Source organism: Vombatus ursinus, unplaced genomic scaffold (genome assembly GCF_900497805.2).
Source record: "Vombatus ursinus unplaced genomic scaffold, bare-nosed wombat genome assembly UNPS02014778.1, whole genome shotgun sequence".
NCBI lineage: Eukaryota > Metazoa > Chordata > Mammalia > Diprotodontia > Vombatidae > Vombatus > Vombatus ursinus.
Genome location: NW_020954556.1, coordinates 38,652,093 through 38,673,971, shown reverse-complemented (window position 1 = coordinate 38,673,971; position 21,879 = coordinate 38,652,093). Strand labels below are relative to the sequence as shown.

The 21,879-nt window shown below is 35.6% G+C and overlaps 1 protein-coding gene across 4 annotated transcripts in view; it reads right to left on the bottom strand.

Annotated features, from left to right (window-relative positions):
• Window positions 1-248: 248 nt before the first annotated feature.
• The window catches only part of ASB3 (ankyrin repeat and SOCS box containing 3), a 127,116-nt gene continuing 105,485 nt past the window's right edge, over window positions 249-21,879 (bottom strand). For all 4 annotated transcript variants that reach the window (XM_027865069.1, XM_027865071.1, XM_027865070.1 and 1 more), the window contains 3 exons: window positions 19,332-19,589; window positions 6,153-6,286; window positions 249-899 (listed from right to left, as the gene is read on the bottom strand). In XM_027865069.1, coding sequence (XP_027720870.1) covers window positions 694-899; window positions 6,153-6,286; window positions 19,332-19,589 — 598 coding nt within the window. In that variant the 3' untranslated portion in view covers window positions 249-693. The remainder of the gene's footprint in view (window positions 900-6,152; window positions 6,287-19,331; window positions 19,590-21,879) is intronic.

The window sequence follows — 21,879 nt, the reverse complement described above, 5'->3', positions numbered from 1 at the left end:
GGTTGTGTCAATACAGACCTGATTATCTTTTCAATTGAGTATGTGCTTGCATCCAGATCTGTTCCTGCTCTTATAAACTTAAAAACTGAATCTTCTGATAAAGAGAGGATAAAAGGAAAAAATAAACTGGGAGAATGAACAAATTTCCATAATTTTCAAAAGAATTCTTCCCTGAGGTTACATATGAAAAATCAATTGTTCATAAAAGTCAGTATAGGTTAAGAAATGAGAAAAGGATACAGCAGGAATGAGGAACTAGTTCTTTTATCAACATTACAGCCAATCTATACAAAATGCTCAACATCTGCTGTGAATAGCTCCACTGAGGCTACATACATTCCACTAAATGTTTCCAATCCAGGTAAATACAAAACAGTTGATGAAAACATACTTTTTAAATCACTAGTGTTAAGAAGCAGCAGCATAGTCCAGATCGAAAATTCATAAAAGGACAAAAGAGTTGAAAATTTCAATGAAGAGGGAGGAAATGGTTCAACAAAATGAATATCACAGCAAATAACATGACTAAGGTTTATAGCATAAACCAGCAATGTAGCAATAACAGCGCTTCACAATAGATAGTTTCATAAGGAAAAGCCCCAGGCATTGGCTAAAGTCCCCTGGTTTTAATGTCCAAACATAGGAAGCAACTTTACAACTCTCCTCTTCATCTTCAAAGTAATAAATGAGCCATTAACTGGTTTCAATGGTCTCTCCATTCTGAGTAAGTATCAGTTCAGGAACTTCATTCATTCTCAAGACTTCTGCATAGAGCAGATAATGATGCAGGCTAGTGGGAAGAGGTAATTGACGGATAAAATTATCAGATCGCAGGCGTTCTGGTTTTAGAATGGACCGAATTTCCAAGCGGCAGAGGTGAGTCAGGGAAGGAACAGAAACTGTAGAAATGAACAAAACCAAGATATTAAAAAAAATTAAAATAAAAGGATGCAACAGTACCATTACACAAATTAAGGCCTCAAATTCTACAGTTAGCAATACCAACAACTCAAATTAAGGAAAGAATTCTACTAGGTCCAGTAATGGACAAAGGACAACAAAAAATGCCTCATTTTTTTTTTGCCCAGAGCAAACAGCCTCCAGGTGTACCAAATCAAGCACTTTGAACCACTTGCCAAAAATATCCTCTTAAATTTAAGCACAACAGTATAAAACTGCCTTTAAAAGATATGTGTGTATGTACACACACACACACACACACACACACATATATATAAAGACAATTTCAATCAAAAGAAGAGTCCTCAATGACTTCTATAGGAATGATTTTTTTTTAATGGCAGCAACTTAATTCCCAAGATAAAAATGAAAAAGTGTTTACAAAGGTTAATGTCCATGAGAACTAATAAAAATGAAAAACAATCGCACTTTCATGTGAATCAAGAACATAGCTTTTCTGTTAGTCCATTAAGTTTACATAATCCCTATAAAATACAGCAAAGATTAATAGATCAAGAAAAGGAAGATCTTGACATTGCCAGTCACTTTCCAAATCCCAAAAGTTAAATGACTAAACAGAAAGTGCACTTGAATTTGTATATGAAAGCTGGATCTAAGGCAAAGATAGACAGATTCTTAAGCTTCATAAATCATATTTCAATAACTACTAATGTAGAATCTGCATAGCACATTAGTTTCCTTTGCTTTCAAGTCAATTACCCCATTTTAATCTTAAATATCACAGTAAAATAAATAACAGCTGCAAACATCACCCCTTTGTCAGATGGGAGAGCTCAGGCTTATATGTTTTGCATTTGTGGCATAGTACTAGACTCAGCTAGAGTGATGTTCTCCAGAAGCTGTGATATCTTAATTCTTTGATGTTTTCTTAATACTGAAATCAGTTAATCACCTTAGGTCTTAAAAGACTTAGGCATTCAGAATGAAAGGAGAGTCACTTTAAGAACTGATTTCAATTTTAATAGCACCATTTTTGTTCTACTGAGGCCTTAACAGATCACTGACCTGATGAACCATAATTGCTCAGAAATAGGTTCATCTTGACTGAGGGAGTTTTTAATATGTGGATTATTTCCCCTAGCCCTTTGGTGCCATTTTTGCTTAACTTGCTATTGAGTGCTAAGGGAGTTTTAAATCCATGTATACAGTAATTGTGTGTGCAAAATGTCTATGAAAGTTTTAATGCTATTTCCAGAAGTATAGTCACTAGTTTAAATATTACAATGGATACTAAATCTTTATAACTGGTTGAGGTAGGGTCAAGCTCTCCCTTATAATGAAATATGAATGTCTCAGCAGAAACAAAGGTAAAATATACTTTCAAGAGAACCTAAAATCTACTGCTAGGAGACTTAAAGCTATTAAATAGAGATTTGATTTCTTAGGTTGAGACAACAACCTTTCCTATAAAATTGAGTCCAAAATCATCTAACACTTTGAAGTCATTTTCTGATCTTCTAATTCAAGATCAAGTCGAAGTCTCCCTGAGATGTAGGTGCATCTTCTAAAGTTGGTTGTCTTGGAATAAGGAACAAGTCTCTTGTTGGATGGGAGTGGGTGGAGAGAACACTATGCTTCTAGAAGGATCTAGAGATTCTTAGGACCTGTGAGATAGTGGTGCAGAGTGATACAGTATTTCTTTTTTGTTATTTACAGTACCCAACTATCCATAGATACCAACCATTATAAATAAAATAGTTATGTGTTCCCTCAAACGTTTCCAGATGGGCAAGCCTTTACCTTTGAAAAGACTAAGTGACCTAGTGTGTATGAGTAGCTTACTAGCACTATTTGCACCTGAAGCACTGATATCATCTGGGCGGAGAGGAACTATTTCTGCGGAAGTAAACACTTCATCCCACAATTTCTTTTATACTCCAGTAATCAATTTACAGGGCTGTATTAATAACAAGACAATAGTTTTCTTACTCATACCCTTGAATCAGAGGATAATTCAGAAAAACTGGAACTTAAGGAAGACTGTTAAATCTTCAGTACATTCAATGATACCAAAAAAAAAAATGCTCAAGATAAATGCCTGTGAGATAAATTCTTTTGAATCTTCAGCCAAAACAAAAATCTTCTTACAACAGGGTGATTAGTACTCTACACAAGCTCTAGCAAGTGCCTAATTAAATGAGAATGTATTAATGGACTTATTCCATTTCGGAGTTAATGCACACACGCACCATTTTTTGCCTTCATCGGGAAAGGCTTGCCATATGTTAAGGTCTTCAGAGTAAACCTTCCCATTTCTTTCCTAATTGATACATTGCACTAATTTTCCCAATTTGGCATATGTCCTTTCTTTTGACTGTTACCAAAACCACTGTCCCTCATCTATTTCTACTGAATAGATTTTTGTTCTTTATGGGTGTGGGTACATAATTGATATCATCAGACCAAACACTCAATGTTAAGAATTAAATGCAAATCAGAACCACAATATTAAGGGAAAAAAAAATACCTCTGTACTTGAAAACTAACAAGGACTTCAGATTACTATCTTTCTTCACTGGGTATCTAATAGCTCCATTCAACCTGATAATAATAATTATATTTATACTGCAACTTAAAATTTATAAAACAAAAAAAAAACACAAAATTCTCTTTACAGCTCTCTGAGGGAAGAATGAGAAGTATTATTTCCAATTTAAAAAGGAGGAAACTAAGAGAGAAGATAAGGCCTTTATCAGAAGCCAGAGTTAATGTCAGGTTCTCTCTCCACTACACTATACTGTCTCTCAATATAAATGAAAAAGATTGCTAAAAAGAAGCAAAACTCTGAGTAATGGAAAAAGCAGTGGAAGTCCCACAAAGACACAAGGAAACATATACCTCCTTCCTCTTGACAGAAAGGAAAAGGAAAACTACCAGGACAGGATATTGTGCACAACTTTAAAAATGTGAGTCTCTATATTTGATAATTTTGCTTAATTGTTTTTCTTTATTACAAGAGCAGTTTCAATCAGGAGGTGGAGATGGGAAATGGCTGTAATGTAAATATAAAGTACATCACACACACACAAAAAAGAAAGAAACAGCTACAAAAATTAAAGGGACACATCATGTTTTATGCCCTTACATTGCATAGCTTAAACTGAATAGCTTCAAGACCTTTTGAGACACTATTGCTAGCTTAGATATGCTTTTCTTACACTAAGATTTTTTTCTACTAAGCCTTTTTTAATTTCTTCAACTAGCTTCAACAAATGGGTCAAAATTAGAGCAAAATGAAGCCTACTAATTATTTTTTTTTAAATACCAACAAGGTCACAAAATCTAAATTAGTTCCAGTCCACCTCCACAGGAAATACTTATGACATCCCATTGTACTAGCAAGTCAAAATAGACATGGCACAGTGTAATAATTTTATACAAAGTATTCTGACTATATAACCCTTACTCTTTTTTTTTTGAGCAGGAGTGTGACATGGTCACATGTACACTCTATTGATATTTTTGGTTTCTTACTTCACCATGGTATCCCATGTATCCCCCTACCATTCTCAGAGAACCATCCCATATTACAAATAGTATTATTTGGAGAGGGAAAAAAAAAAAGCCAGCACAGCTGATCAATACATTGGACAAAATCAGAAAATATATGCAATGTGTAACACCTGTGGACCTCCCACCTACACAAAGGAGTGAGTTAAGGGTGTTTTCTCATATCTCTTCATTCCAAGTCTTGTTTGATATTTAAAACTTTGTTATGTATTCTTTTGATGGGGGGGTGTCATTGTACTTCCCATTTACATTATTGTAGTCAGTGTGTATACTGTTTTCTTGGCTGTGCTTACAATTCACATAGATCTTTCCACGCTTCTCTGTATTCATCACACACATCATTTCTTAAAGCATATTTATGTTTCGTTATATTCATGTAGCACAAGTTTGTTTGTTTTTATCTATTCCCCAATTGATGGATATCTATTTTTTTCCAATTCTTAGCTCTCTCAAAAAATGCTGCTATATTTTGGAAAATATGAGGATTTTTTTCCTATCAGTTGCTTCCTTGGGTCACTTTGCATAATTTCAAATTGCTTTCCAAAATATCTGCACCATTTCTCAGTTCTACCAACAATGTATTAATGTGTCTATCTTTCTACAATCTCTCCAACATTGACCATTGCCATTTTTTGACATTTTTGCCAATTTGCATGGTGTATAATGCCCACTACTTACAGTTGTTTCCTATTACTTCTCGCACCAAATACAGGGTGTCCTAAAAGTCTTAGTGCACTTTTAAATTTTAATAGTTTAACCTATCTATATAGAGTATCCCCCCAAAAATTTGTATAGTTTTAAATTTTAATAGTTTACAACTTCACTAATACTTTTTTGGGACAGTATAAACTGCTTGGTTTGCCATTTGAAGCTTTTTAATAATCTGGCCCCTTTCTAGTCTTACATATTACTCCCCTCCACTTCCTATCTTTGTGCCCTTTCATTGGCTATCCTCCTTACCTAGAATGCTTTCCTTCATAACCTCTGACTGTTGGAATTCCTGATTTTATTCAACATTCCACTCAAACATAACTGCCTCCCCAATAAAGTTACCTTGGATCTATGTTGTATGTATCTTATGTATATGCGATCTAGCCCATTAGGACACAAAGTCCTCAATGGTGGGGACTAGTTCACTTTTGTCATTGTGTACTAGGTGCTTAGTATTGTGCCTTGAATAGAGTAGGTAGTTAATAAATGCTTGTTGGTTGACAGTAACTCACATTAATTGAACACTTTATCATTACAAAGCACTTTACATACATAATCTCATTTGATTTTACAGAATGAATAAAACTCTTTACACTCTCAAGTTAGGACATTAGAGTTAACTGAATGTTCATCAGATCACCACTTAAATTCATTTACTAACCAGATATTTTAATTGGAGTAAACTACAAAAATGAGGATATCACTAAACAGAAGTATAAGTTCTGAACACCTGCTTTACTTCAAAGACTAGTTATTTTAACTTGGAAAGCTAGCTCTGATTTTAGCTTAAGGCAATTAAACTACACTTTTTCTCAGGTGATTTATTTTTGACTTTCCAGTCTTCATACCACCAATAGCCTAAAGAGATGTTTCCAACTTAAAGTCATGGCCCAGAGGGCAGGGCAGGTCAAAGGGAATACAAATATAAATATAAAAACCAAATGGCTCACCAAAATGATTAAGCGGGACCCAGGAAGAGCTTTCTGCATGAGCAGAGAGGATCTTCTCAACAGCAAGGGGAAGCCGCTTCCAATTAGTGAACTCCAGGCTAAAGTTGAGGATATCATCATCAACTGAGTGAATCCTACATAGCAAGAAATTAGCAGTTACTGACACAAAATACAGTCAGGGATACATTCTGGAAGCATTCTATAAGTTAAACCAACAGTAATAAAGTGCCTTGGTAGCTCCTTTTTATCCAAAAATATTAACAATGGAAAGATAACCTTGTGACCAATCTCCAAATTTCCTTATTTCTTTAAAGGGAACCTTCCAGTCTTTGTTACCCAGATTTGCAACTTCAGAGTAATCTTCAACTCCTTACTCTCCTCCACACCCCACAAATCTAATAAGATGCCAAATTTTATTATTTCTACCTCCACAATCTCTCCCATTCACCCCTTATTTTACACTCACAGCCACCACCCTACTTCAAGCTTTCATCACATCTCTCCTGGACTATTGCAATAGTCTCTTAATTGCTCTCCCTGTCTCTCAAAACGGTCAGACCCTGTTTGATCAACTCCATTGGTTCCCTATTACCTCTTCTTTTTGCCATTTAAAAACCTTTTACAATCTGGCTCCAACCTACCTTCCAAGGATTATCCTACATTACTTCCCTTCATAAGTCTGATCCAACCAAGCTGGCTCTCTTGATCGTCCATTACATTTCTCAATTCTCTGTCATTCCACAAGCTGTCTTTCAAAGCCGAGCTCAAGTGCACTTCCTACCTGAGGCCCTTTTGGAATCTCCCTGCAGTCAGTACCTCCTTTACCAAAAACTGCCTTGTATTTACTTGTAAATAGTTTGTATTTGCTTATGTGTGTATACATAGTTTCTTGCAATAGAATGTAAGTTCCTTCATGGCAGGGATGTTTCATTGTTGTCTCCGTGCCAGGCACACAGTAAGTGCTTGTTGATTAACCACTCTCTGAGAAACAAATGGAAATAAGGGAGAGTATCTTCCCGAACAACTGTACTTTCTAGTCAATAATTCCACCATACAACAAAATAAACCATCCCAAACTCAAGAATTACTTTATTATATGGCAGCCCTACAACTTCAGTCATTTCTGGTCAGGAGAACACTGAGGAGAAAAGCTAGTTCCACTTCATTTCAAGGCCCTTACTCTGTTCTCCTGTCTACAAACACATACACATACAAGTGTATAGATATGTTATGGTAAGAAAGTAGCTGATGGGTTGATGGAAAATTGCTGAGTGGAAAGTAATGGTTATATTATATATACATATTATATATGTTATGTTACGTTATGTTATGTTATATTATATTATATATAGGAAGGTTATTTGTATACACTCAGTTCATCCCCCACCAAAACAGTGCTGAGTATAAGAAAAGTTCTAGTTAAGGTCTTGGGTTCCTTAAGTTGCATCAGCAGTTCAAATGATAATATCCAAGGGTCTTGAGGGGTATAACAGGAGGGTGGATTGTAGAACTTGGTAGTCCTCCATCTTACCAAAAGGAATATAGTTGGTGACTCTCTGCTCACCCAAAAGATGTGAGATGCCATGTTGGAAGGGTGAGGATGGGGGATGGGGATGGGGTTCTAGGGCCAGAGTCAATCAAGGGTTCTGGGTTCACTCCTTTATGGGGTGGGGATAGAAGGTGAATGTCTAGTAAGAAGGTGGGAAAGGAAAAGAGGAGCTGGTACAGAGGTTGGATTGAAAAGCTGCCCAAGGAACCTGTTCCTGCTGAGCCCTCCAAGGTCCATGGAATCATTAATGTTATTTATTATGCTTATGGATAGAAATTAGCTGTTCAAAAATGAGTTCCCAGCTATATCCTAAACATAATGACACTTTGAAAAAAAAACTCATTAAAATAGGATTTCTCACTTCTGACACAATTAAATTCTTTTCTGCTACCAAAATGTTTGATAAAACTTATGATGTAGGGGGTAGCTAGGTAGTGCAGTGGACAGAGCATTGGCCCTGGAGTCAGGAGGACCTGAGTTCAAATCTGGCCTCAGACACATAATATTTCCTAGCTTGTGTGATTGTGGGCAAGTCACTTAACCCCAATTGCCTCACAAAAAAAAACAAAACAAAACAAAAAACAAACAAACAAACAAAAAACCTTATGATGTGACTTTAACAATTAGGGATAAAAAAAAGACTTTGCTTGAACAATCTGAATAATTGCTTTGGAAACTTACTACTAAAAGCTAAGGCAAAAAGAATAAAAGCAATAAAGACAAACTTAAAAATCTGCTAAAGACAACTTATTTCTACAATTTAAAGATAAGTTGCCCTTGAAATCATTAAGTAGAAGATTATTAAATTTATTTCTTATAATTGATAATTCCCCAAAACACAGATATACAGAAAAAAGAACTGAAGGCAAAATCTAAATAAGCAAGTGTTGTATTTATATATAGGAAAACATTTCCATTTTCTATAGCTTTCTGCTATCTCATTTAAATCATATCTGATCAGAAAATGCAAAGATGAAATACAAACAAAAGCAAACAAAACTCGTTGGCTACATCAAAAGTTTACTTAGTAATGGTGCTTATTTCTTTTCTAATAATTTCACTTTTCTACCTTAATGTAGCTCATGGCTGACTGTGAATGAACACAGAAACATTTTTATGCAGTTATCTGAACACACAAGAGGAGTAAATCTGTTTGTGTGGTTTTAGTTAACAGAATGGTATATTTACTATTGTTGATAATGCCAGTAAAAATTTTATCATTATTATTACTACCAAACCACACTGACCATCACACTGTACAAAACAGCTGTACACTCATAAACCAGTGACAGTTAATCAACAAAATGTACATCTGACATTTACTTTCTATTATTCTCCCATTACATTCCAAGGGAGGAAATTAGTATGGCATTGAAAATTACAAAAAACATATCAAGTTTGAAAAAATGTATCAAGTTTGTAGATTACATCTTGGCAGGTTATTTTTCCAGGTATATGTTAAAAGCTGTGTAAGATAAATAATCTGTAGGCAAAAAAAACAAACAAAACTTGTAGTTTACAAGACAAATATTTTTAAAGTCCACTTAATACATTGAGATTTTTATAGAATGGTCTTGCTTTTAGTTATACTCTGCTCTTTGAATGTAAACCTAATCAAATATGGAAAATCATAACAACAGTTATTATATCAGGCTTACTCACAATGAAATGATACACATCAACAAACTAAATTTTCATTGAGCATTTGGCATTTTCAATGCAAAAGCAAAAATTGCAAACAGTATGAAAATTTACAATCTTCAGGCTGGCACGTGGAGAGAACATAGGAGCTAGAGACAGAAATAACTAAGTTCAAATCTGACCTCAGATATTCATTAGCTGTGTGACCCTGGACAAATAACGTAAACTCTCAACCTGTTTCCTCATCTGTAAAATGGTGATGATGATAACAATAACAATAACAATGATAATAATAATAATAACAATAACAGCATCTAACACCCAGGGCTATTGTGAACATAAAATGAGATATTTGTAATGCACTTTGAAAATCTTAAAGCACTAGATAAATGTTAGCTATCATCATCATCATCATCATAGTATAAAAAATGAATAGCCAAGGCATGTCTTCAAAGGAACAAGTATTTATTATGTGCCTTATAATATACATGACACTTTTGTTACTTAGAAATATAATTATGGTTATACTTTTATTTGTGATTCATGAGGTTTTGAAATTCCCATATCAGAATATGCATAATCAACAATGCTCCCTTCTTGCCAACATAGCCTGTTCCCTTCAGTTTTTCCAGGTAAGATATGGTGGAAAGTCCTTAATTTATGAACAGTGACATTCAGAAGTTCATTTTTAAGTCAACTTTTAAAACTGAATGTCACAGTGGTTTCCCCAGATTAACCCACAAAAACATATTTATCCCACAATTTACATTTATACTGAAATAAAATGTTCAAATACCTAAACAGATCAAAAATCTAATCAACGTAGAGATTCCCTCCACTAATAAAGATTGAAACCTATCCATGCCTGCCCATTATATATGATTCTTGTCTGAATCCTTTCAAGAGTTTACCAAAGGAAATCCACACAAACCACTGGGAATCTTTCTCACTTTCTCTTTATATCACAAGGATACCAATGGGGCACAAAACCAGATATCCCTTTCTCTCTCCACATGACATCTTTTTCACTTAACTTTTTTGCCACTTTTTATTCTACTTCTCCTTAATGATTCTTATTTGTAATATGTTATAGCCTACTCACACTGATTATGTGTTTTCAATTGTCCTCTGGGTGCCACTGATTTCTAACTCTTCAGAGACATACAAACAGTGCCATAAGAATATAAGTATTAATCAGTTATAAACAGTAAACATTTATTAAGCACCTGCTTATGTGTTGGGCATTGTGCTAAGTGCTAGAGATACAAAAAGAGGCATAAGATAGTACTTGCCTTCAAGGAACTCACAATTTAAAGAGGGAGACAATAATCAAAAAAGCTATATACAAAACAAACAGGAAATGATCAAGACAGGGAAGGCACTAGAATTAAGAGGGGTTGGGAAAGGCTTCTCATAGAAAATGAGATTTTATTTGGGACTTAAAAAAGCCAGGGAAGCCAGTAGGCAGAGATGAGGAGGGGGAGCATTCCAGGAATGGGAGACAGCCAAAGAAAATTCCCCAACCCAAGAGATGAAGTGCTTTCTTTGGAGAACAGCAAGGAAGACGGTGTCACTGACTGAAGAAGGAGTGGCAAGGAGTAAGGGGTAAGAAATTGGAATGGTAGAAGGGTTAGGCTATGTAGGGTTTGAATGCCAAGCAGAGGATTTTGTATTTGATCTTGAAGCAATAGGGAACTGATGAAATTTACTGAGTAGGGAGGTGACATGGTCAGACCTGTACTTTAGGAAAATTATTTTGGTGGCTGAATGAAGGATGGATTAGGGTAGAGAGATACTTGACACAGGCAGACCCACCAAAAGTTTATTTCAATAGTGCAGGCATGTAGTGACAACAGCCAGCACCAGAGTGGTGACAGTGTCAGAGGAGAGAAGGAGGCATATTCAAGAGATGGTACAAAGGTGAGATCAACAGACCTTGGTGACAAATTGAATATAGGGGGTGAAAAAAAGTGGAAGATGACACCTAAGTTGTGAGCCTGGGGGACTGAGAGGATGGTGTTGTCCTTGATAGTAATAGGGAAATGGGGAGGTGAGGAGAGATAATGAGTTGTTTTATACATGTTGAGCTTAAGATGATTACTGTACATCTGTTTGGAGATATCTAAAAGGTACTTGAAAATGTGAGACTGGAGGTCAACAGAAAGGTCAGGGCAGGATAGGGAGATTTGGGAATCATCAGAATAGAAATGGTAATTAAATCCATGAGAGCTGATAAAATCATCACGTGAATACAGAGAGAGAAAAGAAGGTCCAGGACAGAACCCTATGGGACCCCTAAAGTTAGAGGGCATAATCTGGAGAAGGATGCAGCAAAGGAGACGGAGAAGGAGCAATCAAATAGGTAGGAGGAGAACTTAGAGCAAGAGGTGTCCCAAAAACTTACAGAGAAGAATGTATCAAGGAGGAAAGGATAATCAATGGTGTCAAAGGCTACAGATATCAGGGAGAATGAGAATTGAGAAAAATCCATTGTATTTGGCAACTACAAGTTACTATTTGGTTTAACTTTTGGAGGGAGTGGTTTCAGTGGAATGGCAAAGTCAGAGCTGGATTGTAACGGGCTAAGAAAAGAGAGAAGATCTAGGTCTATATCCCAAAGAGATCTTACAATGGCAAAAAAAGCCACATGTACAAAAATATTTAAAGCAGCTCTTTTTGTGGTGGCCAAGAATTGGAAATTGAAGGAATGTCCATCAATTGGGGAATGGATGAATAAGTTGTGGTATATGAATGTAATGGAATACTATTGTGCTACAAGAAATCATGAGCAGAAATAATTCCTTTAAAATTAGAATGGAACAAACGGAAGCTAATAACTCTCTGAGAAATCAAGCAATTATAAAACAAAACCAAAAGAATGAAAAAATAGAAGACAATGTGAAATATCTCCTTGGAAAAATAACTGACCTGGAAAATAGATCCAGGAGAGAGAATGTAAAAATTATTGAACCACCTGAAAGCCATGATCAAAAAAAGAGCTTAGAGAACATCTTTCAAGAAATTATAAAGGAAAACTGCCCTGATATTCCAGAACCAGAGGGTTCTAGAAAGAGATCCCCAAATGAAAACTCCTAGGAATATTGTAGCTAAATCCCAGAGTTCTCAGGTCAAGGAGAAAATATTGCAAGCAGCCAGAAGGAAACAATTCAAGTACTATGGAAACACAATCAGGTTAACACAAGATTTAACAGCTTCTACATTAAGGGATCAGAGAGCTTGGAATACCATATTCCAGAGTTCAAAGGAGATAGGATTAAAACCAAGAATCACCTACCCAGCAAAACTGAGTATAATCCTTCAGGGGAAAAAATGAACATTCAGTGAAATAGAAGACTTTCAAGCACTCTTGATGAAAAAACCAGAGCTGAATGGAAAATTCAACTTTCAAATACAAGACTCAAGAGAAGCATGAGGGGCAGGTAGGTGGCACAGTGGATAGAGCACCGGCCCTGAAGTCAGGAGGACCTGAGTTCAAATCCGGCCTCAGACCAAAACACTTGTCACTTACTAGTTCTGTGACCCTGGGCAAGTCACTTAACCCCAATTACCAAAAAAAAAAAAAAAAAAAAGAGAAGCATGAAAAGGTAAACAGGAAAGAGAAATTATAAGGGATTTATTAAAGTTGAACTGTTTACATACTACATGCAAAGATGATATTTGTAACTCATGAGACCTTTGTCAGTATTAGGGTAGTTGGAGGGGAAAAAATATATGCGTGTGTGTGTGTATGTGTGTATATGTATGTATGTGTATATATACGCATGTGTGTGTATATATATGTGTGTGTATATATATATATTATATATATACATATAGAGACAGAGAGAGACAGAGGGCACAAGTGAGTTGATGATGAAAGGATGATATCTAAAAAATAAAATTAAGAGGTAAGAGAGGATTATACTGGGACAAGGAGAAAGGGAAAGGCAGAATGGGGTAAATTATCTCATACAAAACCAACAAGAAAAAGCTTTTACAGTGGAGGGGAAGTGGGGGAAGGTGAAAGGGAATGAGTGAATCTTACTCTCATCAGATTTGGCTCAAGGAGGGAAAGGGATAAGACAGGGGAGGATAAGACAGGGGAGGATGATAGAAGGGACAGCAGATTAGGGGAGGGGGTAATCAGAAGCAAACACTTTTGAGGAGGGACAGGGTCAAAGGAGAGAACAGAATAAATGGGGGGGATAGGATGAAGGGAAATATAGTAAGTTTTTCACAACATGACTATTATGAAGAGTTTTGCATGATGACACATGCATAACCTGTGTTGAGCTGCTTGCCTTCTCAATGAGGGTAGGTGGTGAGAGAAGGGAGAGAATTTGGAACCCAAAGTTTTAAAAACACATGTTTAAAAAAAATGTTTTCACATGCAACTGGGAAATAAGAAATACAGGAAATGGGGTACAGAAATCCATCCTGCCCTACAGGAAAATTGAAGGGGAAGGGGATAAGAGAAGAGGAGAATGATAGAAGGGAGGGCAGATTAGGGGAGGGGGTATTCAGAACGCACACCATCTGGAGGGGAGGGCCGAGAAAGATGGGGAGAAAATTTGGAACTCCAAATCTTGTGCAAGTGAATGTTGAAAACTAAAAATAAATTAATTAATTAAATAAAATTTAAAAAAAATTAGAAGAAACAGAGAAACTACATTTTGCTAAAAGGTCTATACCCTTAGACAATGAATACCTAACATATTGCATTGCAACAAATGATATTATTAAATTTAAATGCTAAAGGAGGAAAAACAAAAAAAAGAAATCATGAGGAGGTGGACTTCAGAAAAACCTGGAAAAACTTACATGAACTGATGCAGAGTGAAATGAGCAGCACCAGGAGAACATTGTACACAGTAACAACCACATTGTGTGATGACTGACTTTGATAGACTTAGCTCTTCCAGCAATGCAAGAATCTAGAACAACGCCAAAAGATTCACAGTGGAAAATGTTATCCGTATCCAGAGAAAGAATTTAGGAGTCTGAATGCACATGGAAGCATACTATTTGGTCTCCTTTTCTTTTGTTGGGTTTTTTTGTTTTGTTTTTTCTTTCTTGTGGTTCCTCCCATTAGTTCTAATTTTTCTTTACATCATGACTAATGTGAAAATATGTTTAATATGAATGTATAAGTAGAGCCTAAATCAGATTGCATGCTGTCTTGGAGAGGGGGGAGGAGAGAGAGGGAGAAAAAATTTAAAACTTAAAATCTTATGGAAGTAAATGTTGAAAACCAAAAATAAATTAATTATAAAAAAATAAAAATTTAAAAAAAGAAAAGAGAGGAGAGAAAATGACGGCACTTTTGTAAAAGCCTTCTTAAGGAGTTTAGTCACAAAGGACAGAAAAGATATAGGACAATAGTTAACCAGAATGGAAAGATCAAGTGAGGGTTTTTTGTGGATAGGAGAGACATGGGCATGGAAGAAGCCAGTGTCTGCCCAAAATATTACACACAGTTTGGATAGTAGGTATTCTTCACCTACTTGTTTTTTCTTAGATAAATAGTGAAGTCAAACTCTCCTGATTTAGGAATCTCATTTACTAGACTGCAATGTACCAGGGTTTGGTGCAATTAACACGATGTTATTTACAACCAGAAGCATCTGGAGGACCTTACCATTTAAAGGAAATCCATCTTCCATTTTGAATCGACATTGGATTTCTTACATGACAGTGATGAATACCATTGGCAAATATGAAGGTCTCTTTCATGCTTTGCCTGATGTTAACAACCAGTCATCAATGAGGATTGTCTCTATTGTTATATGTTTCAAGGAATCTTGTGTGTGTGTGTATATACACACATACACACTAATTTTTTTTCCTTTGCTTTTTGGTGAGACTTGCCCAGGGTTACACAGTTAGTAAGTGTCAAGTGTCTGAGGGCAGATTTGAATCTTGCATATTTTGAATTCATGAATGGGAGACATCGTATTGAAAGACAGTCTTCAAAGTGTCATTTTGTTCTACTAAATCCAGCGGGGGGTTTTTAAAAGTCAATAACCAATAAAACAAACAGTGGAATTATGTATTTTCTACACTTTTCATTCAACTGTGTGAGGCTAAAGATGTAGTCTACTGTGGACTATCACTAGGCAAAGGTTTGCTAATACCATCACTGAAGATTCCCTTTATGCATATATAGTATTGTTCTTATTAAAATTTTGTTATAGATGATTAAATAGGCATCTATCAGCTGATAATTACCAGTGTTCTTACAGTAGCCTTTACACAGAGTAGGGGGAAATTAAGGTTAGAGTTTTTTTTTCCACTCTTTTACAAACTTCTCCTTTTTTCCAGACACTTTGAAAATCAATCCTTCAGTGACTTCACAAATGTGTTACCTCTAGCACAGCTCTCCTCTGTGTATACTTGGTCTCAGTTAGCTGTCTAATTTTCTCATCTTTGGTATCTTCAATGCCATTTCTAGCTTCTCAATAAGCCTATCCAGAACTATGATAGTAGAATTCAATTATGGCGGCTCTACTGTCCTTGATGGTAAGAATAATTTGTTTTAAAAAAAAACATGCAGCTAAATGTCCTCAGGATGGTTTAGTTTAGTTGAGTCGCTAAACAAGCTTTCTTTAAACTGGTAAAACTGGTTTTTACCCTCCACTGCTTTTCTTTCACTCTTTTCTGAAGTAAAGAAGTACTGCTCAAAATCAGTATCTATTGCATCCCATTAGCCAATGTAAGCTGCTTGGAAGGAAGAATTGTTTCACTCTTTGAATTTGTATCCCCAGTGCCTAGCACAGTGCCTGACACTCAGAAAGAGCTTAATGAATGCTCATTGATTGATCATCTCCATAAGATTTTAAAGATAAGCTCATATTTTAAACTGGCATTGCCCTTTGCCACCATACTTACCAGTTTGGCAACTAAGTTTAATGATTAGGCCCTTTATATGTTCTTTTGGTCTACTCATATGAGTACATTAAATTTAATTTACATTGGTTAAACTTTGTGAAATTTAGTAATTGATGCTAATGTACTTTTAATCATTAATATCTTATTTTTCACCAGTAACTTGTCTAAATGTGTCAGACTGAAGTTGTTTTACTTGAAAGCTATGTTTTGTTCTCATTGTATTCTTTCTTCTAGCTTTCCATTAATTTTGTTCACTGTGCTAATATTAATGGTCTAACTGTACACAGCTGATTTATAGAACGACTCACAAATCAGTAATGAGCCACTTCTTTTTCTGTTAAAATATAATCAATTTCTTTTTGGGGGGGGGGGGTAATGTCATTAGGTGTTCACAATGTCCAGAATCTTCTGAATCTTTCCTTAAAGAAAATTTTCATGAAAAAATAAGTACTCAGCCTCTCACATGTAATTTCCAACACCATCCTCATTGGTTCTCATCTTTTCATTAAATCAATCAACCAACAAGCACAAGCATAGTCACTGAAGTACCTTGCAACCTGACATATATGATCCTAAGATCCTCATTATAAGTGCCTATTATATGCCATGTACCATGTCAAGCACTGGAAATACAAAGATGAAAATGAAATGAGTATCTGAATCTTTTGTCTTAAAAAGAATCCACAAGGTAGAGGCCTGTTGAGGGTAAGGAGTCTGGCATCTGACGCAAAAGTGTTAGGTTGGGTTCTAAAGGTGAGGATTTAATGTCTAAACCTCAGGTCCTGGACTAAGCCTTGTATCATGAACATGTCTTTGAATGGCAACATATATGTTGGCTTAATTTGAAAGCTCTTATTGAGATCTTTGGAATTCTCTACCTATTCAGAGAATCACGGAATCAAAGATTATAAGACTCAGAAAAGAGCTCAGCAGTTATCAAGGCCAAACCATACCCAAAAGGACTTCCAGCTATAACATCCCTGATAAGAAATCATCCAGTATCTTTTTGAAAATCTCAATGAAGGGAGAACCATCATCACATTGGGGCAGAATCTCTTTTATTTTTATTTTTTTATTTTTGTTTTGGTGAGGCAATTGGGGTTAAGTAACTTGCTCGGGATCACACAGCTAGTATAGGATCTCTTTTAGATAGCTCTAATTCTTAGGAAGCTTCTCCTGATATCAAGCTTAAATGAATCTATTTGCAATTTCCTTTCCATCCTGCACCTGGTTGTTTCCTCTTAAGTCTAATCCCTCTTCTACCTGGAAGACCTTCAAATAACTGAAGACGGCAGTCATGTCCTCTATGTCTTCTCTTCTCCTGGTTCAACATCCCCCAATTCTTTCAACTGATTCTCATACATCATGTACCCAAGGCCCTTCATCATCTTGACTGCCCTCCATTGGATGCTCTCCAGCTTATCAATGTCTCTTTCAAACTTCGTTTTCAGAACTGAGCACAATATTCCAGATGCAGTCTGACTAGGGCAGAGTACAGACAAACTATCACTTCCTTATTCCTAGAAGTTATGCCCCTCTTAATAAAGTCCAATTACATTAACTTTAGGAGTTGCCACATCATACTTATTGCAGTCAACTAAACCCTACAGGTATTTTTTTGGACAAACCATTGTCCTAAATTCTTACCCATGCTATGATGAGGTACCATTACAAGACTCTCTGGACTTTTGTAATGAAAAATGGTAGTCAAAATACTATTACAATATTAGTAATGAAAAGAATCCTTTTATTTAGCTTTGATGCTTGAAAATATATGGCTAGCCTTCTGCAGCCTCAAGTTTCTCCCATCTCTAATGCATCCTCCACAAAGTTGTTTAAATAATGTTCCTAAAGTAGAAGTCTAATCATGCTACTCGCTTAAGTAAACTCTAACAGCTCTTTATTGCCTCTAGGATCAAATATGAACACTTCTTTAACTTTTATAGCCTTTCACAACCTGACCCCAACCTACCTTTCCAACTTTATTATACATTACCCCACTCTTCTCTTCAGTTCAGGTCCAACCAAACTGGTCTTTTTGCTGTTCTTCATATATATTTCATCCCCTGGATGGAATGGTCTTCACTGGAGCATTTTTACTGGCTATCCTCCCCACTTCGAATTCACTTCCACCTCAGCTACACTTCTTAGAATTCTTATGTCCTTCAAAATCCCACTAAGCCAATACCTACATGAAACCTTTCCTGATCCCCCCAGCTTCCAGTGCTCCCTCCAAAACAAAACAAAAAAAATTAACTCATACTTATTCATGCATACTTATATATGCTATCTCCCTCCAACAGAATGTAAGTTCCTTGAAGTCAGACATTTTTGTATTTCTATCCCCAATTCTTAATAATACCTGGAACATAGAAGGTGTAAAATAAATGCTTATTGACTGATTGACTGATTGGTTGGTTGGTTGCCTCTCCCAAAAGACTTTCCCTCCTTCTTTAAACAGTCCTAAAATAGATTAGACCCATTTGCTTGCCTCCTGCAAATTGACTAACACCCTGTCCAGACCAGAGAGTATATTCTGGAGACCACTGCCCTCAGAGATGTTTATTAATGCTATTCCTCAACTGGGTAAACAAGAACCAGGGTGTGTTGCTAAAAGCAGACCCACTGACAAATGACAGCTGACAGAGAGAAAAGAATCATAACTACAAAAGCACAAAAAGTCATTTAGGGTAGGTGCAAAAAGTCTTAAATATCTTAGTAGTCCCTGAATAACTACATACAATGAATACTTATAACAATCTACTGTAAATGATCAACCACTTCAGAGATTGGTATTTGTCCCCTATTAAGTACCAAAAATGTAAGACTGTAAGGTAGGGATCTCTAAATGGTCAATCATGGTAGATCAAATCATTATGCCCTCTCCTGAAGTCATTTCCAAGGAAGGAATCCATGGCCCAAAGCTGCCACCACAGACCACCCACTCCCGCAAATTTCATAGGCATCTCATTGAGGCTCTTGGTCATTCATCCTCCCCCCTTTTTTTATCAGATTGCCCCAACATTAACTGATCTTGAAGCTTTGGGGAAAGAAAATGCTGTTCCTCCCCAAAGGCTAGGAGGCCCCTGCTTATTCCTTACCAATAACTGCACAGTAGATTGACTGGGTCAAATCCTGCTAATAGGAGAGATGGCAGCCATTCCTTGTATTTTGCTTGTGCTTTAACTGCATGCTTTATAAACTCAGACAAATGGTTCCATGTTTCCAATGGGCAGCCTTTTTTCAAGAAGTACCGAAATATTGAAAACTTCTCATACTTCAGACAGTATGCCAAATGCATTTCATTTAGTTGAACTCCATATTTCAGAAAAATATCCACCATTCCGAAGTACCTAGAACTTCACCATAACAAAAGAAGATAATCTAGTTAGAATAATAACACCTGGGGGAAAGAAAAGGATTCTAACTACCACTGACAAAAACAAATTAAATCTTCTAACTATATGAGCTTTTGCAATAAAGATTATGCTTTTTCTCCTTTAATATAAAGTATTTTCTTAACAAGCTTACTCTTTTTTAATCCTCTCATTAATTATTGAATAATGTATTAAATTTCTAAACTCTAAAGGTCAATTGGCTTGTAGTAGGAAAGTTGAAAGACTACAGTTCCCTTTACCAACATCCTAGGTCAATGTCTCTCCCTTACTTTTGAAGTTTTCAAAATGGAAAACTAAGCAGAAAAAACTTTCAATCTAGGAACCAAGGAGAAATTTATAGTTTTAATTTTTAAATTAATTTTATTATTCAAATACTTTAAAAAAGAAAACGCAGTGCTGACTGATAAAATTAAATTCTTATACATAAAATCTTGGAGTGGATAAAGTAAATATAAAATACTGAAGTTCTGTCACATAAAACATTATAACCCTAAGAATTATTTATATAACTTTTAAATCAGTGTTTTAGGCAGCTAAGTCCCCATGGTTATATTCAAAAAGCCACCCAATCCATGTAAATTTTTTATATCTACTTCACAAAAATTCCAATTTATGCTCTTCCTCATTTAAAAGATTAAATAACACTGTCCAAACCATTAACTATTGATCATTCTCAGAGAAATTATTAAAGGGAAATATTTTACAATTCAATGGATTTAGTATAAATTAATGATAATGTGGCCATTGCTTAATTACATATAGTTTTCCATTTAAAGAATCCTACAATAAGATATGGCTTCTAAATACTCATCATCATATACCTATGCTAATTGTCCTATCTAAATCAACCATTCTGAATACAATTAACTAGGTTCTCATCTTACCCAGAGCTAAAGCAATATATGTCAATCAATCATGGCAGACATATTCTAATAGGCATGGAATAAAACTATATAATAAATCCAAGTCATCTATTCACTAGAAAGCTTATATATGTTATAGGAGACCTGACATAGCAGATTTTGGCTATTAATCAGATACCTTCGTGCACATGTGCAATCCACAAAAAATATAAGTTCATGCCTGAAGTAATTTACAACTATCTAATACTCTGAATACAGAAGCAAAAACTATATAACAAGCATAATCAGAGGGATATCTTGACAGGAACAGGGCTGGGTTGCAATAGATGATAAATGAAAATATCTTCACTATTTGGTCCTCCTAAAACACTTTTATCTGAAGTGAAATAAATTTAATCTAAATGATCATCTAGTGGCATTTGCACTTCAGCAAAGCAAAACCAGCAGCCTATTTCAAAATCCAACACTGTCCCTACCTAGGATTGATGTTCTGATGGCAAGGTTAATAAGACTAACTAACCCTTTCTAAAAGCTGTGATAGGAACATATATTCAGGTTCAACTTACTACAACACCAGAAATGTAGCACTGACTACACAGCTATATGAACTACTGTAAATATCTTTCGTTTAAATGTCATGAAAGCTGATCATTTCATGAAACACTCAGATTAGCAAAATTAATCAAAAGACAAACACTAGGCAATTTTTTTTCCTTAACTGAACCTGTGAATTAATCAGTATAGGGAGTGCCTGCTCAGTAACTTACTCTACCAATGCAGATTGGCACATTCTCTGCAACTAATGGTCTTAGAGAGTTGCCTGGGACACTCATAAATCAAGGGGAATAGTCAGGGTTACAGAGCCAGTATGAGTAAAAAGCAGGACTTGGATCCAGATCTTCCAGACTCTGAAATAAGCTCTGTATCCACTTTGACACATGGCTTCTCAGACAGACGATACATTATAATATTCATATTTTCACTCATCAGGCATACTAAAATGATACCACTGAAGGCCTATGAAACATAATCAAGATCATTGATGATGGATTGTCAGTTACAGAATTAACTTTTCCAATTAATCCTAAATTAAATACTTTAATAATAACGGACAAATTACCCAAACTCTCAGTTTCAGTTTTTCTGTAAAAAGAGTATAATCATTCTTGTACTGTCTCATGGAGTTGTATCATTTTGTATTCAGTCTTTCTTTTCTCCACAAAAAACAAACAAACAAACAAACAAAAACCCAACCCTTTAATAGACAGATGCTAAGAAAAGCAAGCCAATTCCAGAAAAAATAAGAGTTGGCAATCAGAGGTAGACTCCTGATCTGATTTAGGTTCTGTTTTCTTCTTATAACATGAACCTTTGCCTACAAGAGTGGA